This window comes from Eleginops maclovinus, chromosome 1 (assembly GCF_036324505.1).
Source record: "Eleginops maclovinus isolate JMC-PN-2008 ecotype Puerto Natales chromosome 1, JC_Emac_rtc_rv5, whole genome shotgun sequence".
NCBI lineage: Eukaryota > Metazoa > Chordata > Actinopteri > Perciformes > Eleginopidae > Eleginops > Eleginops maclovinus.
Window position 1 is genome coordinate 16,077,101 of NC_086349.1, and position 15,818 is coordinate 16,092,918.

Here is a 15,818-nt window from a genome sequence, read left to right on the forward strand (position 1 = left end):
CTGAAAGATTAAAGGATGGGAAAAATACCTTTTACCTATCCCGTCGTTAAAAACAAACTTAGTGGTCCGGTATAACTGAGAAAAGAGATACTGTGGAAAAGGCTGCAGGTTAAAAAGCGATTCAAATCTAGATTATATAGAAGACAAGAACTTATATATCTATTATGAAGCAACATGCAAAAACATGTAATCTGCTTTTTGGATTTAAAACTTTTAAATCTTATCCAACCCCGATGCCCAGTGCGAAAAATGCAGCTGAAAGGCTTCTACTTTTGTTGTCATAGTTCTCCTCTAAGTCAGAGAACGGCATGCACACACAGACCACAAAAACTCTGCTGCAACAACAACCCAAAGCTTAAGTAGTTCAAGGGATCTTCAAGACATCCTACTTCGTAACTGCTGAAAAGAAATCACCCTCGGGATAAATTACTTTATATACCCTCTTATATTCTCTTAAGAAATGATAAATAGAGACTGAAGTTTATTCCATTCAGTTATTTTATTTCACATGCACCTTTTGTTAGCATACCAAATTACTTGAATTTGGTTGTTGAAGAAAAAAGCACAACTTAAAATGTAGTTTTTGATATGCATTATTTATTCTCTGTACAGACTGTGACAGGAGAAGCTCCTAATTATAAGCCACACACACACACACACACACACACACACACACACACACACACACACACACACACACACACACACACACACACACACACACACACACACACACACACACACACACACACACATTTCTTACTTATTACAAAACACATTTCTAAGCAATACTGACATCAATCTTCCCAGATTGAAAGGAACATCAGCAGGATAACTAAAGCTCAAAAACAGTCCACTGTAGTTTATTGTTGGAGTCATTGAAAATCCCTGAAGGTTTTCACTATCTATTATCTTTGCTTCAAATATTTGTTGTGCTGGGTCTTTAAAAAAGCATTGTAGTAGGATTTAAAACCGGTTTTCAGGAAAGACATATTGTGTCTTTCCTGAAAGATCTGGTTATGAGGTGAGTAATGATCCTATTATAGTGTTTAGCCAAAGTAGCAAACCTTACATAGGACAGTTTTAGGTGAAGAATCAGGTTTTTTTAAAATAAAAAATCATTTACATATACTGTTTGGTTAAAGATGCAACTTCTCCTCCCTGAGGGGGTGTAGACGGATAATAATTCATTAGACCTGCGTTCGAGGGCACAGCCCCTTTATTATCTCCCTATTGAGACTTCGGTTGAATCACACTTAAAGGCTCTTAATGTGCAGCCAGCAGCTAACACTGCATGTGTCGAGTTATGTTATCTGTTGATAATTATTCAATTAGACTCAAAAGTGTTTTCAGGGCGATAACTGACTGTTAATAATGCTCCACTTTTATATACATAGTTAACCAAAGTGAATGGACACAGATGGGGTTACATGTTGAGCCTGTGGCACTCTGCCAGGGGGTCCATGAACAGTTTCAGATTCATGTATTATAAAAAAAACATTTTTACAGAAGGCTTCATACTTTAACAAATACTATTTCAATGTTAAAATCTATTCCAGTTCATATGTATCATTCTAATCTAACAGACTTATAACACTTAGTATATGTTAACATTTTGTAATATTTTATATCTTAAAAATACATTGTATGTTATCCGTGAACATAACTAAGATTGTAGAAGCTAGAAAAGTCTCCAATTACTCTATTAAAACAAGACAAAACACAGTTCTAAAAAACGAATTAACAAAAAAACTAATGACAAAACAACAAAGCCCAAAGTACTAAATCAAAAGGCACAAAGCCTTTAGATTTAGTACTGCAATGTAAAGTTATAATTATTTCCTGTCATGTGAAAGCCACAATATCAAAGATACAGAAAGTGTATCTCATTTTAACTTTTCCTATTACTTTATTGTTTGGCTGCTCAGCCCTTAAGGCAGCAGAAGGTAAGGATAAGAACATTTTAACTGCATACAAACAAACAATTGCATTCAGGAAACCAGATAATCTCTGCATGGCTTAAGTAACTTTCCCTGCAGATAACATTGTCTGGTGTACTGCACTTCTCAGGCCGGAAGAACCGGGTTTCTGCAGCCATGCACACTTCACCTACCAAACACACACTCACCCTTTATATACACAGACAGAAACAGATCCAAATTACATACCTAACACACCACAAAATTATCCAGGAAATGAAAAGCTCTCTTTTTGATGTACAATGAATGATTGCTCTCTTTGTTGCAAGGGTGTGCCCACAGCAGTGTCCAAACATGTTGGTTTTCAACTGCGAGCACACACACAGGAGTAAATGCAGGAAAATAAAATAAAAAGTTAAACCTCATAAGAAGAATTCAGCTCAATGTGGCCCAACTAAGCCTTTAAATCGGAAGATATGCAGATGCAAGTATTTCAGAAACAATCAAACTTCTCGATCTCTGTGGTGCTGTTCTACTCTGCTGTCACTCACTGTTGCATCATGTTGTACAATGAAGTGGTGTAATCATTGACAAAAAGTGATTTGTCAAACCCCATCTGTGGATCAAAACATACAAAAAGAATCAGTTAGAATGGCACACACACACACACACACACACACACACACACACACACACACACACACACACACACACACACACACACACACACACACACACACACACACACACACACACACACAGTTCTATGTCAGTAACTTAAGGGGAATAATGATGGACACTTAAGCACTCTTGCTCATATCACATAGAAAAACTTCATAAAAATACTTTTTATATATATATATATTTATATATATATTTGTCTGTCCTTCACTCTGTTCACTCTTGCTGTCATGTGCTCCTCTTCATCTTTCTTCCATTATCCAAGTGTTACTCTTCCCATAATGGCAGTGAGCAGTAAAAACTAGTCGGCCAGGATTCCAGAATGAACTGTTTCTGTGTTCACTGAGCTTTTGGGTGTGGCAGGTGGGAAGGGAAAGTGACTGTGTGCCCAGAGGAGTAATACCAAACACCCACCAGTTTCAACTGGCCCCTCCCTTTTTCTCGGTAAGGCAGTGTGGGCATGTGCTTAGCTTTAACCTCTTAAAGATACAAAAGGTTTGTGCTGTGTTTGCCATAAAACGTCAGTAACACAGCATTTAAATTTCTTTCTAAATTACCTTTTTCACAATGCCTTGCAAATTCTTATCATTCCATAAGCTGTAGAGAAACAGCGAAGCTGCTTTGCTGCCTTTTGGGAAAGACCTAGGACAGAAAGGCAGAGATCAATAGTGAAAATCTGAAAAAATGCAAACCTCACATTTTAAGTAAAACAAGGCGTTTCAGGCATACATCTTTTTGAAATATTCTGACAGCAATACACTTTTTTTGTGTTAAAATGTCCTTTTGATAATAAGGAGCAATAACTACAGCAAGATGGTACCACAAAAAAACGTATCTTGATATTTAACTCACCGACTTTAAAACAAGGAAATAATTGTTGCCAATTGTTTTGGTGGGAAATTCTCTGAGAGAAAGGAGTTCCAAGTAAACCATTGGCAGAGTAACATATTTTTTCTGCTCTGGTTTTCAAAAGTGTTTTTGAGTGCTATGACTAACACAAACTATTTATTGTCATTGTATCAGAAAGAAGGCAAAAATGTCAGTCAATTGAAAATATGGGCGAATATACTGAATAAATGCTTAAAATCACCCCATGTTAGTGAAAATGTTCAAATACGGGTGAACCAACTCTTTAAGGCAAGGAATTTGTGTTAAAACTTATCGAACACAACAGCTCCATTTTCGTTTGCCAGAGAAAGCTGAATTCAGTTCAATAAACCAAGTTAAACTCACCCGTTCTTGCTGAGCTCGCACATTGATAACACCAGACTATTATCGACGACACTCTTGCTCATCTCAGTGTTGGCAAACATCAGATTGCGTGCTGTGTTGCAAGCTGATACTATGGTTTCGTCTGAGTTTCCCATCACTTTCGGGGAAGAGGAGAGGAGGCTGGTGATCTCAGGCAGAATCTGCTTTGCTACAGACAAGACAAAGGAAACATTAAAATCACTAAACTTTCATGTATCTGCTGCCTGCAGGAAAAAAAACATCAACATGTCATGCTTTGCCTCACCCATGGAGCTCTGCAAACTGCTGGTCCGAGACATGTTACCCAGCAGGGACAGGGCAGTCTTCTGCACGCTCGGGTTAGAAGATTTTAAAAGGGGTGGTATGTTTATGAGAGCCCCCATCTTTTGAACCATTAACTGACTCATGGCACTGGACCCCTGGAAGGGAAGCAAACATAACACAGAAAGATGAAAACACATTATCTTTGTGAAGAAATGCAGCTGTCTTTGTAATTATTTAAAATTAGCATGCATTTCACTTTCTCTTTTTAATCATTTCTCACATAACCACTCAGTCGTTATTGAGATTTATGCTGTCCTTATTCCCACCACATCTTCATCCCTGTTGCTCTTCGTCTTGTTCAAATTAATCTGAGATGATCCTGAATGTTGAAACCCAACAGACAAATGGTCCTAATCATTTATGTTTTTGTACTCACAAATCCCTGGGAGCTGGTGAGGTTCTGGAGGGCACCGCAGCAGGCTTCCAGGGTGGAATCTTTCTTGGACGAGCCCAGCAGAGACATATAGGTCTGCATGGCTTTGGAATGGCACAACCAGTTCACACCTGACGGGGTGCTCTCCTCTGGCATCCCCCGTACCGCGTCAAGTGAAAACTGAGGAGAAAAGACGAGAAGGACATGATAAGGGGAAGGCTGCCTGAAATAAAGGCTTGAAAGTGTAGGTGTGGCGGTTGTTGCCCACCTCCTTTTGGGCCTTGCTGCTCTTGGGGCTGAAGCATCCAACCGTGGAGCTTTTCTTTTCCACAGGTTGGAACTTGCTGTAGCACCCAGGGGACTCGTCCTCCAGCCTGTAGGTCAAGTTATGGAGGATGCATGCACAGTTCTCCACAGACTACAGGAGAGGAGCACAGCAGATGTACTTTTTAAATGTAACTGCAGCTTTTCGTTTACAGAGAAGATGTAGCAAATACAATATGAGGAAATTATGAGACAAATTTAAAGAAAAAGCATTTGAAATGTCTTCCATATAGAAGATAAAACAGAGCACTGCATTTTCTAGAGCGCCATAATTGAGGCAGTGACTGAAATGTCATGACAGATGACAATAATAAAAAAGTGATTCCCATTGAATTTCCTTTTACGAGCATTTGTCGAGCCCAAAAGGTGGATACATGGAAAGGTGTTTAAGGGCTTTTCAATTAGTGGTTGACATTGATTAAGAAAACATTCCTCAAGGTATATAACAAGTAATAGTTATTATTTATCAAGAAACCATAAAATCAAATAAAGCAGGAATACAAAAACTATATTGAAATATTTAAGAAACATTAGCATGCTGACCTTAATAAATGAGTTTCAGTAAATTCAGTTTAGTTAATTACGCCTGATTAAAAGTAAAATATTTTGATCAAAAAGTCAGTAAAACACAACTCACATGAAGACAATACAGAGATAAAGCTACATTTGTGCAGTATATATTACCAATACCATAAATTCATAAAGGCAAGTTTTTTTTATAAAGTATACAACATCTCAACTACAAGGGAATTCAAGGCAAGTAACGAAAGTGCAAAACCAGTTACGGCTTCAGTTTACTGCAATAAATAACTCCAAGCTGAGTCAAAATAAATTCTCCCTCTGCTTCATCACGAGAAATCTGTGTAAACAGAGAGCTACTCATTGATAATTAGAACAAATTCACATCCAAAACAAATTCAAATAATGAGCATCAGCTAAACCTCTATCCACACCTGCAGTGTTAACCTTACACGTGCGTGTGTAATAGTGCGTGTGAAATGTATTGCATTGCTGCATTACAATGTAATGAGAATGAAAACACTCTGTACGACACGAGACATGTTCTACATGAGGGAACCAGAATACATCACCAGATATGAATTGAAAAACAAAACTGGTCTTGCGAGCTCACACATCCATAATTCAGTGACATGTGAAAAAGGGGAGGGTGATGGGTAAAAATGAGACAACTGACGGACAGATGAGATTAAGGACAAAGTTCACCTTGTCATCAGGGTTGTCCTCCGCCACACAGGACTGCATGTAACTCATGAGGGAGTCGATGAGGCCACTGCAATCTCTCATTGCCACTCTCTCCTTCTTTTTGCCGGAGCTCAGGTTCCTAAACACATCAATCATTAATTTAAATTTAATAGGAAACACCAACTTGTGTAGAATAAAATAACAGACACAAAATTGTGAGTGCCTTAACTAAAGATGCAACATATTCCTCTTCAATTGAGGTATTGCACACATATAACTTAAAATCAATTTGTTGGATTAAGAAGAAAATAATAGATATAGACAAAGCAATTGCCTTACTGCTGTAAATATTATTTGTCTATATTATATGAATGTGTCAGAGAGTTTATTTTATAAATCAATTTATTGTTTTGTATATAAAATATCATTAAATAATACAAAAAATGTCCATCGCCACACTTTATCCAGTTTGGCGCTTGTTTGAAAATGACTTAAACCATTTAATAACTAATTGATCAACCGTTGACATCGTGAAGCCTTGACAAAGATGTTTGTGACATCAAAATGTTGCTCTATTTAAAAAAACGTGTTGTGAATTATCTGATCTCCACCCTAAAGACATAAAAATCAAACAGAAGATTGATGAAATGTTCTCACCGCAGGCACCCTGTCGCGCTGTAGAAGACATCAGGGTGGATGTTGTTGTTGGTGCTTTTGTCTGACCAGCAGGTGAAAGGTACCACCACATTCTCAGTCAGGGCGGGCAGCGCTGTTGCGATGAGCTCTGCCTTCAGCTCTTCGGCAGAGGACAGGTTCCAGAGCAGGCCTTCAAATGGCAAGAACGGCGGAGTTTACAACAAAACTGCATGTGCATCATGTTGCTGTCCTTTATTTCTTTTAAACATATTGTTTTTCTTGAAGTAGATGGTCAAAAAAACGTTGTCAAAAGAAATGTATGATATAGAGATTTCAACTTCAGTGTGGCACTGCACAAATATTCCAACTTAACATGTATATGGTACAATAAGGAGGAAGATCAATTGTTTTTTCATAGCCTTTATATATGTGGTTTAATAAGCCTTAAATGACACTAGCTGTGTTAAACTTGTATTATAATCATTTTTATTACTTGAATTGTGTCCTCCTTATCTACTGAATCAGTGCAGAGATTGTATCCATAATTGAAAATGAAGAACAGGGTATTTATAAAAAATATATATTATATTTTTTTAACTTTTTAATTTAATTTTACACATTTCTATATATATTTTTTTTAATTAAAAGGCACAGGATGCATTATTATATCTTGAGTTCCTATCCCAATAAAAAAGTCCTACCAGTTATTTGTTTCTGGGTCTCAGTAGAATCTGACTCCTTCAGTAGCTGCAGGGACTTAGCGATACCGCCACAGTGCTGAACCTCCAGCTTGTTGGCCTGGTCTTTAAACACCAGGTTCCTCAGAGCGCCAGCAGAAGCCTGGCTCACCCCAGGGTTGGCGCTCCGCAGCAGCGTCACAAGAGCCGGAATACCTCCTAGTTTGGAAACCTGGGGACACAAAAATGATACAAAAAGATGTTAACAGAGAATAAGCACCAATCGCATTACCATTATGAACCGTCACTCCACAGATGTCATGTGAGAATATACAACTTCCATGTGTGCAAACATGCAGGGTGTGTCAGTGACCTCCTGTTTGCTGGCCTCCTCTTTGTAGGTGGTGTGTTGAATGAAACTGGCTCCAAGTTGCTGGTAATTCTCATCGGAGTGAGAGAGGAACTCTACAGCCTGCCTCAGGGTCATATCTGACATGTTCGCGGAGCTGTTCACCCTGCAGGAATAGTCATATAGTTGGAAATTAGAAAATAAGCCGATTGCTCTTTTGTCAATTGAAACATGGGCAAATTTCGCAACACAATTTTTATACTAAATTACTCTTAGCTGCTAACAAAAGAACAAAGGAAAAGGCTGCAGCCAAATCGACCAACAAAGGATGAATGGGCTGCAATAATTAAGGAAATCAACTTTATTGAGAAACTGACCTGCAATATACTGCATGTATGTGCTGATATGATGTAAACAATTCTATTTACCCCACTAACCTATACAAGAAAAGTATTGTCTGAAATTATCAAAGCAAGCCTGGTGAACTCACGCTGATATCTGCTCGGTGTTGAACATTTTGATGGTGCCCATCCTGCCGTCAGTCACAGAGTGCATGGAGGGCGGCTTGCCGATGCGTGTCTGGCTGTTGGTCATCTGTTGGTTACTGGTCGTAGAATAGACGCTATGTCTATTGACTCGATTCTGGATGGTGTTGTTCTGGACCACCTGTCCTTTGGTTCTCTACGAAAAGAGCGATTTACAATGCTCATACAGAATGGTATTGTGGAGTATTTTAAGTTTTTATGATATTTGTTTGAAGTATGTATTCCCTTAAGAAAACAAGACAATGTTGATTAAGCATCTCTACAGTACGAAATAAAAATGACTGATTACCATAACGGTTCCGCCTGCAGGAACAGCAACAAATTGATGAGCCAAGGCCGGGTCACTGCGAGCGGTTCTCAGCCCATTTGAAGTCTGGCACTGGTTGGCAAAGTTGTTCTGTTCCCATACACCTGAGCTTAGGTAATGTGCTCCTTTGGAGGCTTTAGCAGATAGAGTGCGACTCCTCTGAGTATGTCCCTAGAAAAAGAAAAAAAAGGAAATGTAAGTCTCAGTGGCTTTTTCGTATTAAAATTACGTACTCTACTATACTATACACCAGGGGCATCCAAACTACGGCCCAGGGGCCAAATGCGGCCCGCAGGCCATTTTGAATCGGCCCTCAGCTAATTCTAAAAGTATAATGGAATATGGCCCACAAGTTAAACTTTTGCTTGTCTTATATTGTACTTCTCAAATATATATGTTAAAATATATTAATGAGTCCAAATTTCAAATAAATTCAGTCATTTAGAATTTAAACCATTTTCTAACAAATCTTAGTTGATAATAAAAAAAAACCAATCACTTATTTCTATAACAAGCTTGAAATTGAACGTTCATATTTACTCTTATTATCAGCAATCTGAGGCTTCTGTTTTAAGGAATGAGCTGCCAACAATATAAATGAAACCTCAAAAAGAGATGGGGTGTAGGCTGTTTTTTTTATCACAGCATTTTTAAGTATCGCGCATTATTCACCTACATTTGATTTGCTTTGCTAACTTATAACTTAACTTATGAGGTAATATTCACCTCTGTAAGTGACCCAGCTCTCCGTATATTTTTCTGTATGTGGCCCTCAGTGAAAAAAGTTTGGACACCCCTGCTATACATGGATGGCAGTAACAATTATCTGCTTACTGTATCCCCTTAATGTTTTTCTGTAGTAACAATCTGTTTCACAAAAAAAGAAGAGATTAGACCCCTTTCTAAGAAATCCCCTGTAAACCAAGACAGAGGAATTTGACCTGACACAAAGCCTGCACACATTTTCTCTTCCTCGGTTCATGCTGAAGGCAACAGAGTGCACCGACAAACGAACAAACCAGAGAAACATAATATCCGTCATTGGAGACTAACTCAGGCAGTTGTGTTAAAAGACTGCTGGCACATTGGAGCAGTTTCTCACAGAGAATCTTTGTGTGTGCAGTGTCAGACACAGCACATCATTAAACACGGTAATCAGACATAATTATGCCTGGTTTATGTATCATTTTATATTGACTTTGTTTGCACTAGTGTGTGTGTGCTTTTGCGTGTTAAGGTGTGTGTACAAAGCAGGCTTTCAAGTTTTGCCACAAATACGAGTGAAACTTGGCTCAGGAAGAGCAAAATGACAGAACACGTCTAGCTAATTCTTTCAAATTAAACTTTCTCTCAACTAAGCCTTGGTCTTCTACTGGCTTATTTTAAAAGAAAGGTACAATTAAATCCAAAATCTGCCAGAGAGGAAAATTCCCATGCATCTTTGTACCCACTAAACGTTAGTAAGGAAAGGAGTATGCACCCATGAGCACCAAAATCTCATAAATATCCTAGCTGACAAACTCACAACACGTTTTCTGCAGCTGACATGTATGCGTCTTAAATTGAATTATGGCATTTATTAAGAAGGTATATTTGCTAATGGGGAAGCAGGTAACACACACATACAATGTAAATATATACAAACACACACTGAAGACTGTATGTACCGACTCTGTTTCCCGTTTTACATTGGACTAGTTGCTTAGTTACTATAGCCGGCCTTGCTACTAAGCAAGCTAAAAGCATGATGTCTGAGTGATGTGTCAACAACATCTTTGATAAGCACTGGCAGCGTGTTTACTCTCAGGGCTGCATGCTCCCTTCATTTGGCTACAGCCCGACTGAGCTGCCGGGCCTTTCTCTTAACAGAGGCCAGACTGGAGAGATGGATGCAAATACAGCAGAGCAAATACAAGCAGCAGAGAAACAACAGCAGGAGCCATATTATTTTCTATAATGAATATCTGTTTTGACTTTTGTTTAGCTTTTCAAGGGGCATAAATGTGCTAACCTATCAGTCAGATTTCAGATTCTGATGCCTGGCTAAATGCTGTGAATGAAATATGAATTGTCTCCCAGCAGAAGCTTTCACAGCTGACTCATGACAATCAATAACATCGGTCAACAATCAAACATTTTCTTGAATCAAGCAAGATTATGTTCAACTTTGTCAAGAGACATCTAGTGATCTGACATCATTTCTGAGCAGGATTATCACAGAGTTAGGGTGATAAGTTATTCTACATATATTTAACTATATAAGAGTGGAGGAAGTTGGGCAGTTGCTGTTTGGTTTGTGATCATGCAGTTCTATTTGTTCTTTAACTTTTTAAACAAATATTCATATTGTTAAAGCATTCATTTAAAACAGATGCCTCAACCTCACAACAAGCGTAACAGAAATGAATCACAAAGTACCAGAAAATAATCTTAGGAACTAATAACGACCCAACATGAACACCTCACCACACTCCCTAGACATGCCTCAAGCCACTGTCAGTACATCAGGCCAGCACACGCGCACACACACACACACACACACACACACACACACACACACACACACACACACACACACACACACACACACACACACACACACACACACACACACACACACACACCCACACACACACACACACACACAGTTTGAACTGTATAATTTGGAGTCCAGTATCAGTAAAACTCCAAAACAATATTTGTCAACGATTATGTTTCTATGGATTTAACAAACATGTTATAACATGTTCATTTTTTCGCTTTGGAGGTGCAGGCAGGTTGCTTTTGGTGAAAGAGTAAGGCTAGCTCTTATTTTCAGTTTTTGTTGTAAGCAAACCACTTATTATTCCTTAAATGCAATAAATAGTTTGTTTCATATCATTGTTTTCAAAGCTATGCTAACATCAAGTAGTCATTTAGTTATTAGTTTAATTTAAGAAGCCTACTCTGCATTTCCACCAACAGCACCCTTTTTTATTATGGGAAAAAAGTGAAGGCAGATCAAACGTAATCAATATCTATTAACTATGACGGGTTACTGCAAGCGTGTTTCATTACATCCCCATAACATTTTGGGAAACAAATGGTAAATAGAATAAAACAGTAATGCACTGTTTAATATCTTTGACAACAGTAGTTACAACTACCATGTCGGTCCTTTAATGTTAGGTCTGGGCACTGACTTTTGGTAAACCTCAAGGCTGTTACATGAGAGAAACACTTACCACTTTGCTGCTGTAGCCTCCTGACTGAGTGGAGTTGGAGCGGCTGAACAAGCCGTTTAGTTTGGTCGGAGAAAACTTGAAGGTTCCAAACTCATATGTTGACTGCGACTGCGGTAGTGGGCCTGTTAACGGAAGAGACATATGAAAACTGAAATCAACAACGGAGACAGCATGGTGGAAAACTCACAACACCATGCAGTTAAACTCAAACACAGTCCTTTACTTAGTTGATCCCATGGAGTAAAATCTCTAAATGACATACAAACCCACACTTAAATGTATGAAAGCTTTACATTAGAACCCACTGCACTAAAAAAGATGCACCAAATGAGCCTATCAAGAGTCTATTAAAAAAGAACTCATCGCTTTTAAAGTCACAGAGAGGACCATCCTCCTTAACAGATAAAGTAGGAAAACACTAAACATCTCAAAATAGATGGATTTCTTCAACATGGAGACACTTCACTGCATCCATATACCATCAAACACATCAGTATCATGAAGCTCAAGAGCAAATCCTCAAATGCAGTACTTTACTCGTTTAACACAACACTTACATTCTTTTCTTAATTTCTTATATTGCTGTTCTTTTTTAACTCAGTCATTACTATTAATGAATTGTGTTTTTATTATTCATTTGAATTATTAAATATTTGTTTAAAAAAGGTTTTTGTATAACCTCTGATTTAATACTGAAGGCTGAAATGGATAACAATTAGAATTTGATTGTAAATGATATCATTAGCGTGTTAAGTGTTTTACCAATGGCTCTGTATTTTTTTTCAGTTCATTTTACACAACAAATCTTTTCACAATCGATTATATGCATGACTGGCAATCTTCAGTCAGACACAGACAGACATGTCATAATGTCAGCTTGTGTTTGTGAGTAAACCTAATCCAGCCTTTATGCGCCTTAGCCTGTCTGTCTCATTGGATGATTCATGAAGACGTAACTCTCCCACAAGGCTGTGTCTTCATCACACCATTTCAGGATTATGATTGTCAAAACAACGCCATATTAATCACCGTGATCATACATGAGGTCTATGCAGGGAACAAAACATGAATGAAGACCTGTCCTACATTTTAGAAAGTCTTTAAAAGGTCAGTTACTGAAAAAATACGTATGGGATGAGTTTAGTACTTTATAGCATTGCTGATATTTTAAGTGTTCTGAGTTTCACATAGGGATACAGAGACACCAATACCAATACTCAATTTGGTTTCAATGAGGTGCAATTTCTTTCAATTAAATTCTATGTTAATACTTTATTGTTAATGTTAATGTTAGAACATTATATACAATTTTTTTTTTCATCCCAAAAAATTACACTTGAATGATATTACCCTTCACGTTTCTTTTGTAGGATTTAGAATACCATTAATAAAGAACTATTCAGTTAAGCTATATCTATTTTCTTATTTGTTATATTTTGTCTTACAAAAGTTATTAAAGCAACGATTAAGTGAAGCATGATTTGTCCTTACACTGCCAAGTGATCCAAGATGCTCAGTTGCACACTGAGGGAGACATGGCCAAATCATATGTCCAGTTTAGTCACTGGAGTTGAACATAGAAACTAAATAAATAAATACTCTCGTTGCTGTGGGTCTTTTCTGGAAGGTCTGCTTGGTGTTTTGTTGCAGCACTTTCTCACAAATCCAATCACCTCAATTTCTTATTGAATTTCCGCTTGTGGAATTACTGAGGTGTGCGTTTTCCTTCTCATGAGTATTATGTCGGGGCTGCACCACAAATATCTAATAATGTCTTGGCTGCAAACAGGAAAATCCCCAGCGCAGAGGGTCCAACTGTCTAATCTGGAAAAAACTGAAACTTTACTAGCTATATGTGAGTCATTAGCACTACTTAGCTTATTCTATTAACAAGTACGTTGCAATATTAACAGAGCAGCCTCAGGTGTATGTGCAACATTAACCTTGTGATTGTTTTCCTTAATATAGTTTGAATAGCATTCTGTTGTGTGTTATGTAGAAACTTGCACACAGCAAAAATATTTCTTGTCAGATCTTGATGTTACTTTAAGCTCTCTTTTTAGCCAACTTCATAACACCTAAATGATGCCTGTAACAGGACAGAATGACAAACAAAAACCTGAAGGAACAAACACATATGGAGTTAATATTGCTATTCTCTCTCTCTCTCTCTCTCTCTCTCTCTCTCTCTCTCTCTCTCTCTCTCTCTCTCTCTCTCTCTCTCGATGTTGGTGGCCAAATACCGGGGTTGTTTTGAAAGACTAAAATATAATTTCATACACATTCCTGTGTTTTGGCTGTGTGTAAACCCCATGGGCTGCATAACTAACAGAAACCTCTGTGGCACACTCCCGCTCATGGAGGATTAGTGTGTGACTCTTCCCAGAGTTTACACTAACAAAAAACGTTTTGTTTAATAGCAACCAACCAAGGATCATATTTCAGACGGTGAACCTAGAGTCTATCATGGCCTTAGCAACACATCTCCGATACATATACTGTCACTTTAGAGGAGGAACCCCCTCAACATGTTCAACACAACTCACCTGCCTGTTTCTTTCGCAGTTAACTAACTTTAGATTACTATTTAACTGGAGGCAGCAGGAGTGTTTACCACCTACAAAGAACACCATGAGTGGTCTGTTTTCCTCACAAAGTTGATCACAGTGCTGGAAAATAACACGTTCAATCTGTCTGCAGGATGTCACTGAAGGGAAAGTTGTGTGACGCATTTACACCAACAACCATTTAATTTGAGCAAACAAATGATATGCATGCATCGGTTAAGGATGCCTTAACAAATCTCACTGTCGAAATAAAGAGGTTATAACATGTAGAATGAGGGAGTAATCTTAATGTTGATGTAGCCTATAAAGTATTTTTTCCATACTTATAGCTGTGGGCGATACTGTGCCGTTCTTCCCAGATTTTGACTTGCTCCTCTTGATGGTGTGCACTTGATCCAGCACGCGCTGCTGTCCGGAGCGCAGCCTGTTGTCGGACGGCACCGCGAGCGACGTGTCCTCCACGCCCCTGATAGTCATAGCTGAACGCAGCGGTTCCGGAACCATCATTTTCCCAGGTCGGTGCCCTTCTCAAGGACGGTTCGGTTGACAATCAGTTTCCAAATAAAGTGCAGACCCGAATAAAAAACGCAGCTCGACTCAGCCTAGAGCAGAGCAGCTGACAGGGCCAAGTCTGGAGGTTGGCAAAAATGTTTAGAGAGCAACCCAGCGACGGTGGACTCCACCCTCTGGGCCGCACCCTGTGGAGGTGGAGCGGAGGGAGTTCACTAGGGGGAGCGAGTGCAATATCTGCACACCTGAGTTGATTGTCATAAACAGCCGGTTTTTGATTTTTTTTTTGTTTCTGTTAAAGATTAAAGTAATGGTGGTGGAATGACACCCTATAAACCATACGATAAAATATATAGATTTTAGATTGACAAACTTGAATAAACAGTATCATGAGCTCATAAAATATGAAAAAGTGCTACACCTTGACCAACTACTCAGGTACAATTTGAGTTTTATATTAATGCATCAGTAATGAAAATAATATGGTAGTATCTGACGCCTCACATAGAATAAATCACAGGATTCATTATTAGGAATAATAGGCCTATGCTGTATAACACTTTAACTCTAAAGGGTTTACAAGTTGTTGGGGTTTATTAAAAACACATATTACCATACAAATATATTATCATAATCATAGCTTCTTGTTCCATTTTACAACGGTACATCTAATACCTTCGCTGACTTCTACGGTAACATCTGAATAAAATTAGTTCAATGTTATGTTCAAGCAGGGCATGGCAAACTACATTATATATATATATTAAATCCATTCATTACTGAACTATAACTTTCCATTTTCTCATGTTTAGTGATGTTGATTCTATCCATTGCTCCTTCAGTCGGTTGTAACTCCATACGTCAGCTGGCATATGGTTTTTGGATTAAAAAATGTTTTAATTAAAAGGCAAAGACAGAAAAGATGAAC

At 38.2% G+C, this 15,818-nt stretch overlaps 1 protein-coding gene across 1 annotated transcript; it reads right to left on the bottom strand.

Moving 5' to 3' along the window:
• Positions 1-577: 577 nt before the first annotated feature.
• Positions 578-15,018, bottom strand: LOC134867231 (plakophilin-1). The gene is made up of 14 exons (XM_063887639.1): positions 14,704-15,018; positions 11,814-11,935; positions 8,572-8,760; positions 8,228-8,418; positions 7,762-7,903; positions 7,413-7,620; positions 6,733-6,901; positions 6,097-6,214; positions 4,817-4,966; positions 4,552-4,728; positions 4,117-4,270; positions 3,834-4,020; positions 3,158-3,242; positions 578-2,535 (listed from the first exon to the last, which is right to left on the bottom strand). Exons 1-14 carry the CDS (start codon positions 14,885-14,887, stop codon positions 2,467-2,469), a joined length of 2,145 nt encoding a protein of 714 aa, XP_063743709.1. The 5' UTR covers positions 14,888-15,018; the 3' UTR covers positions 578-2,466.
• Positions 15,019-15,818: the final 800 nt, after the last annotated feature.

What these genes read in the sequence shown, in the direction of transcription:
- LOC134867231 (XM_063887639.1), bottom strand. Translation starts at nt 14,887, where the DNA reads ATGATGGTTCCGGAACCGCTGCGTTCAGCTATGACTATCAGGGGCGTG. An exon ending in TCACCAGCTCCCAGGGATTT is followed by an intron (nt 4,271 to 4,551) that starts GTGAGTACAAAA and finishes CTTCCCTTCCAG; the next exon opens with GGGTCCAGTGCCATGAGTCA. An exon ending in TGCGAGCTCAGCAAGAACGG is followed by an intron (nt 3,243 to 3,833) that starts GTGAGTTTAACT and finishes TTTCTGTCCTAG; the next exon opens with GTCTTTCCCAAAAGGCAGCA.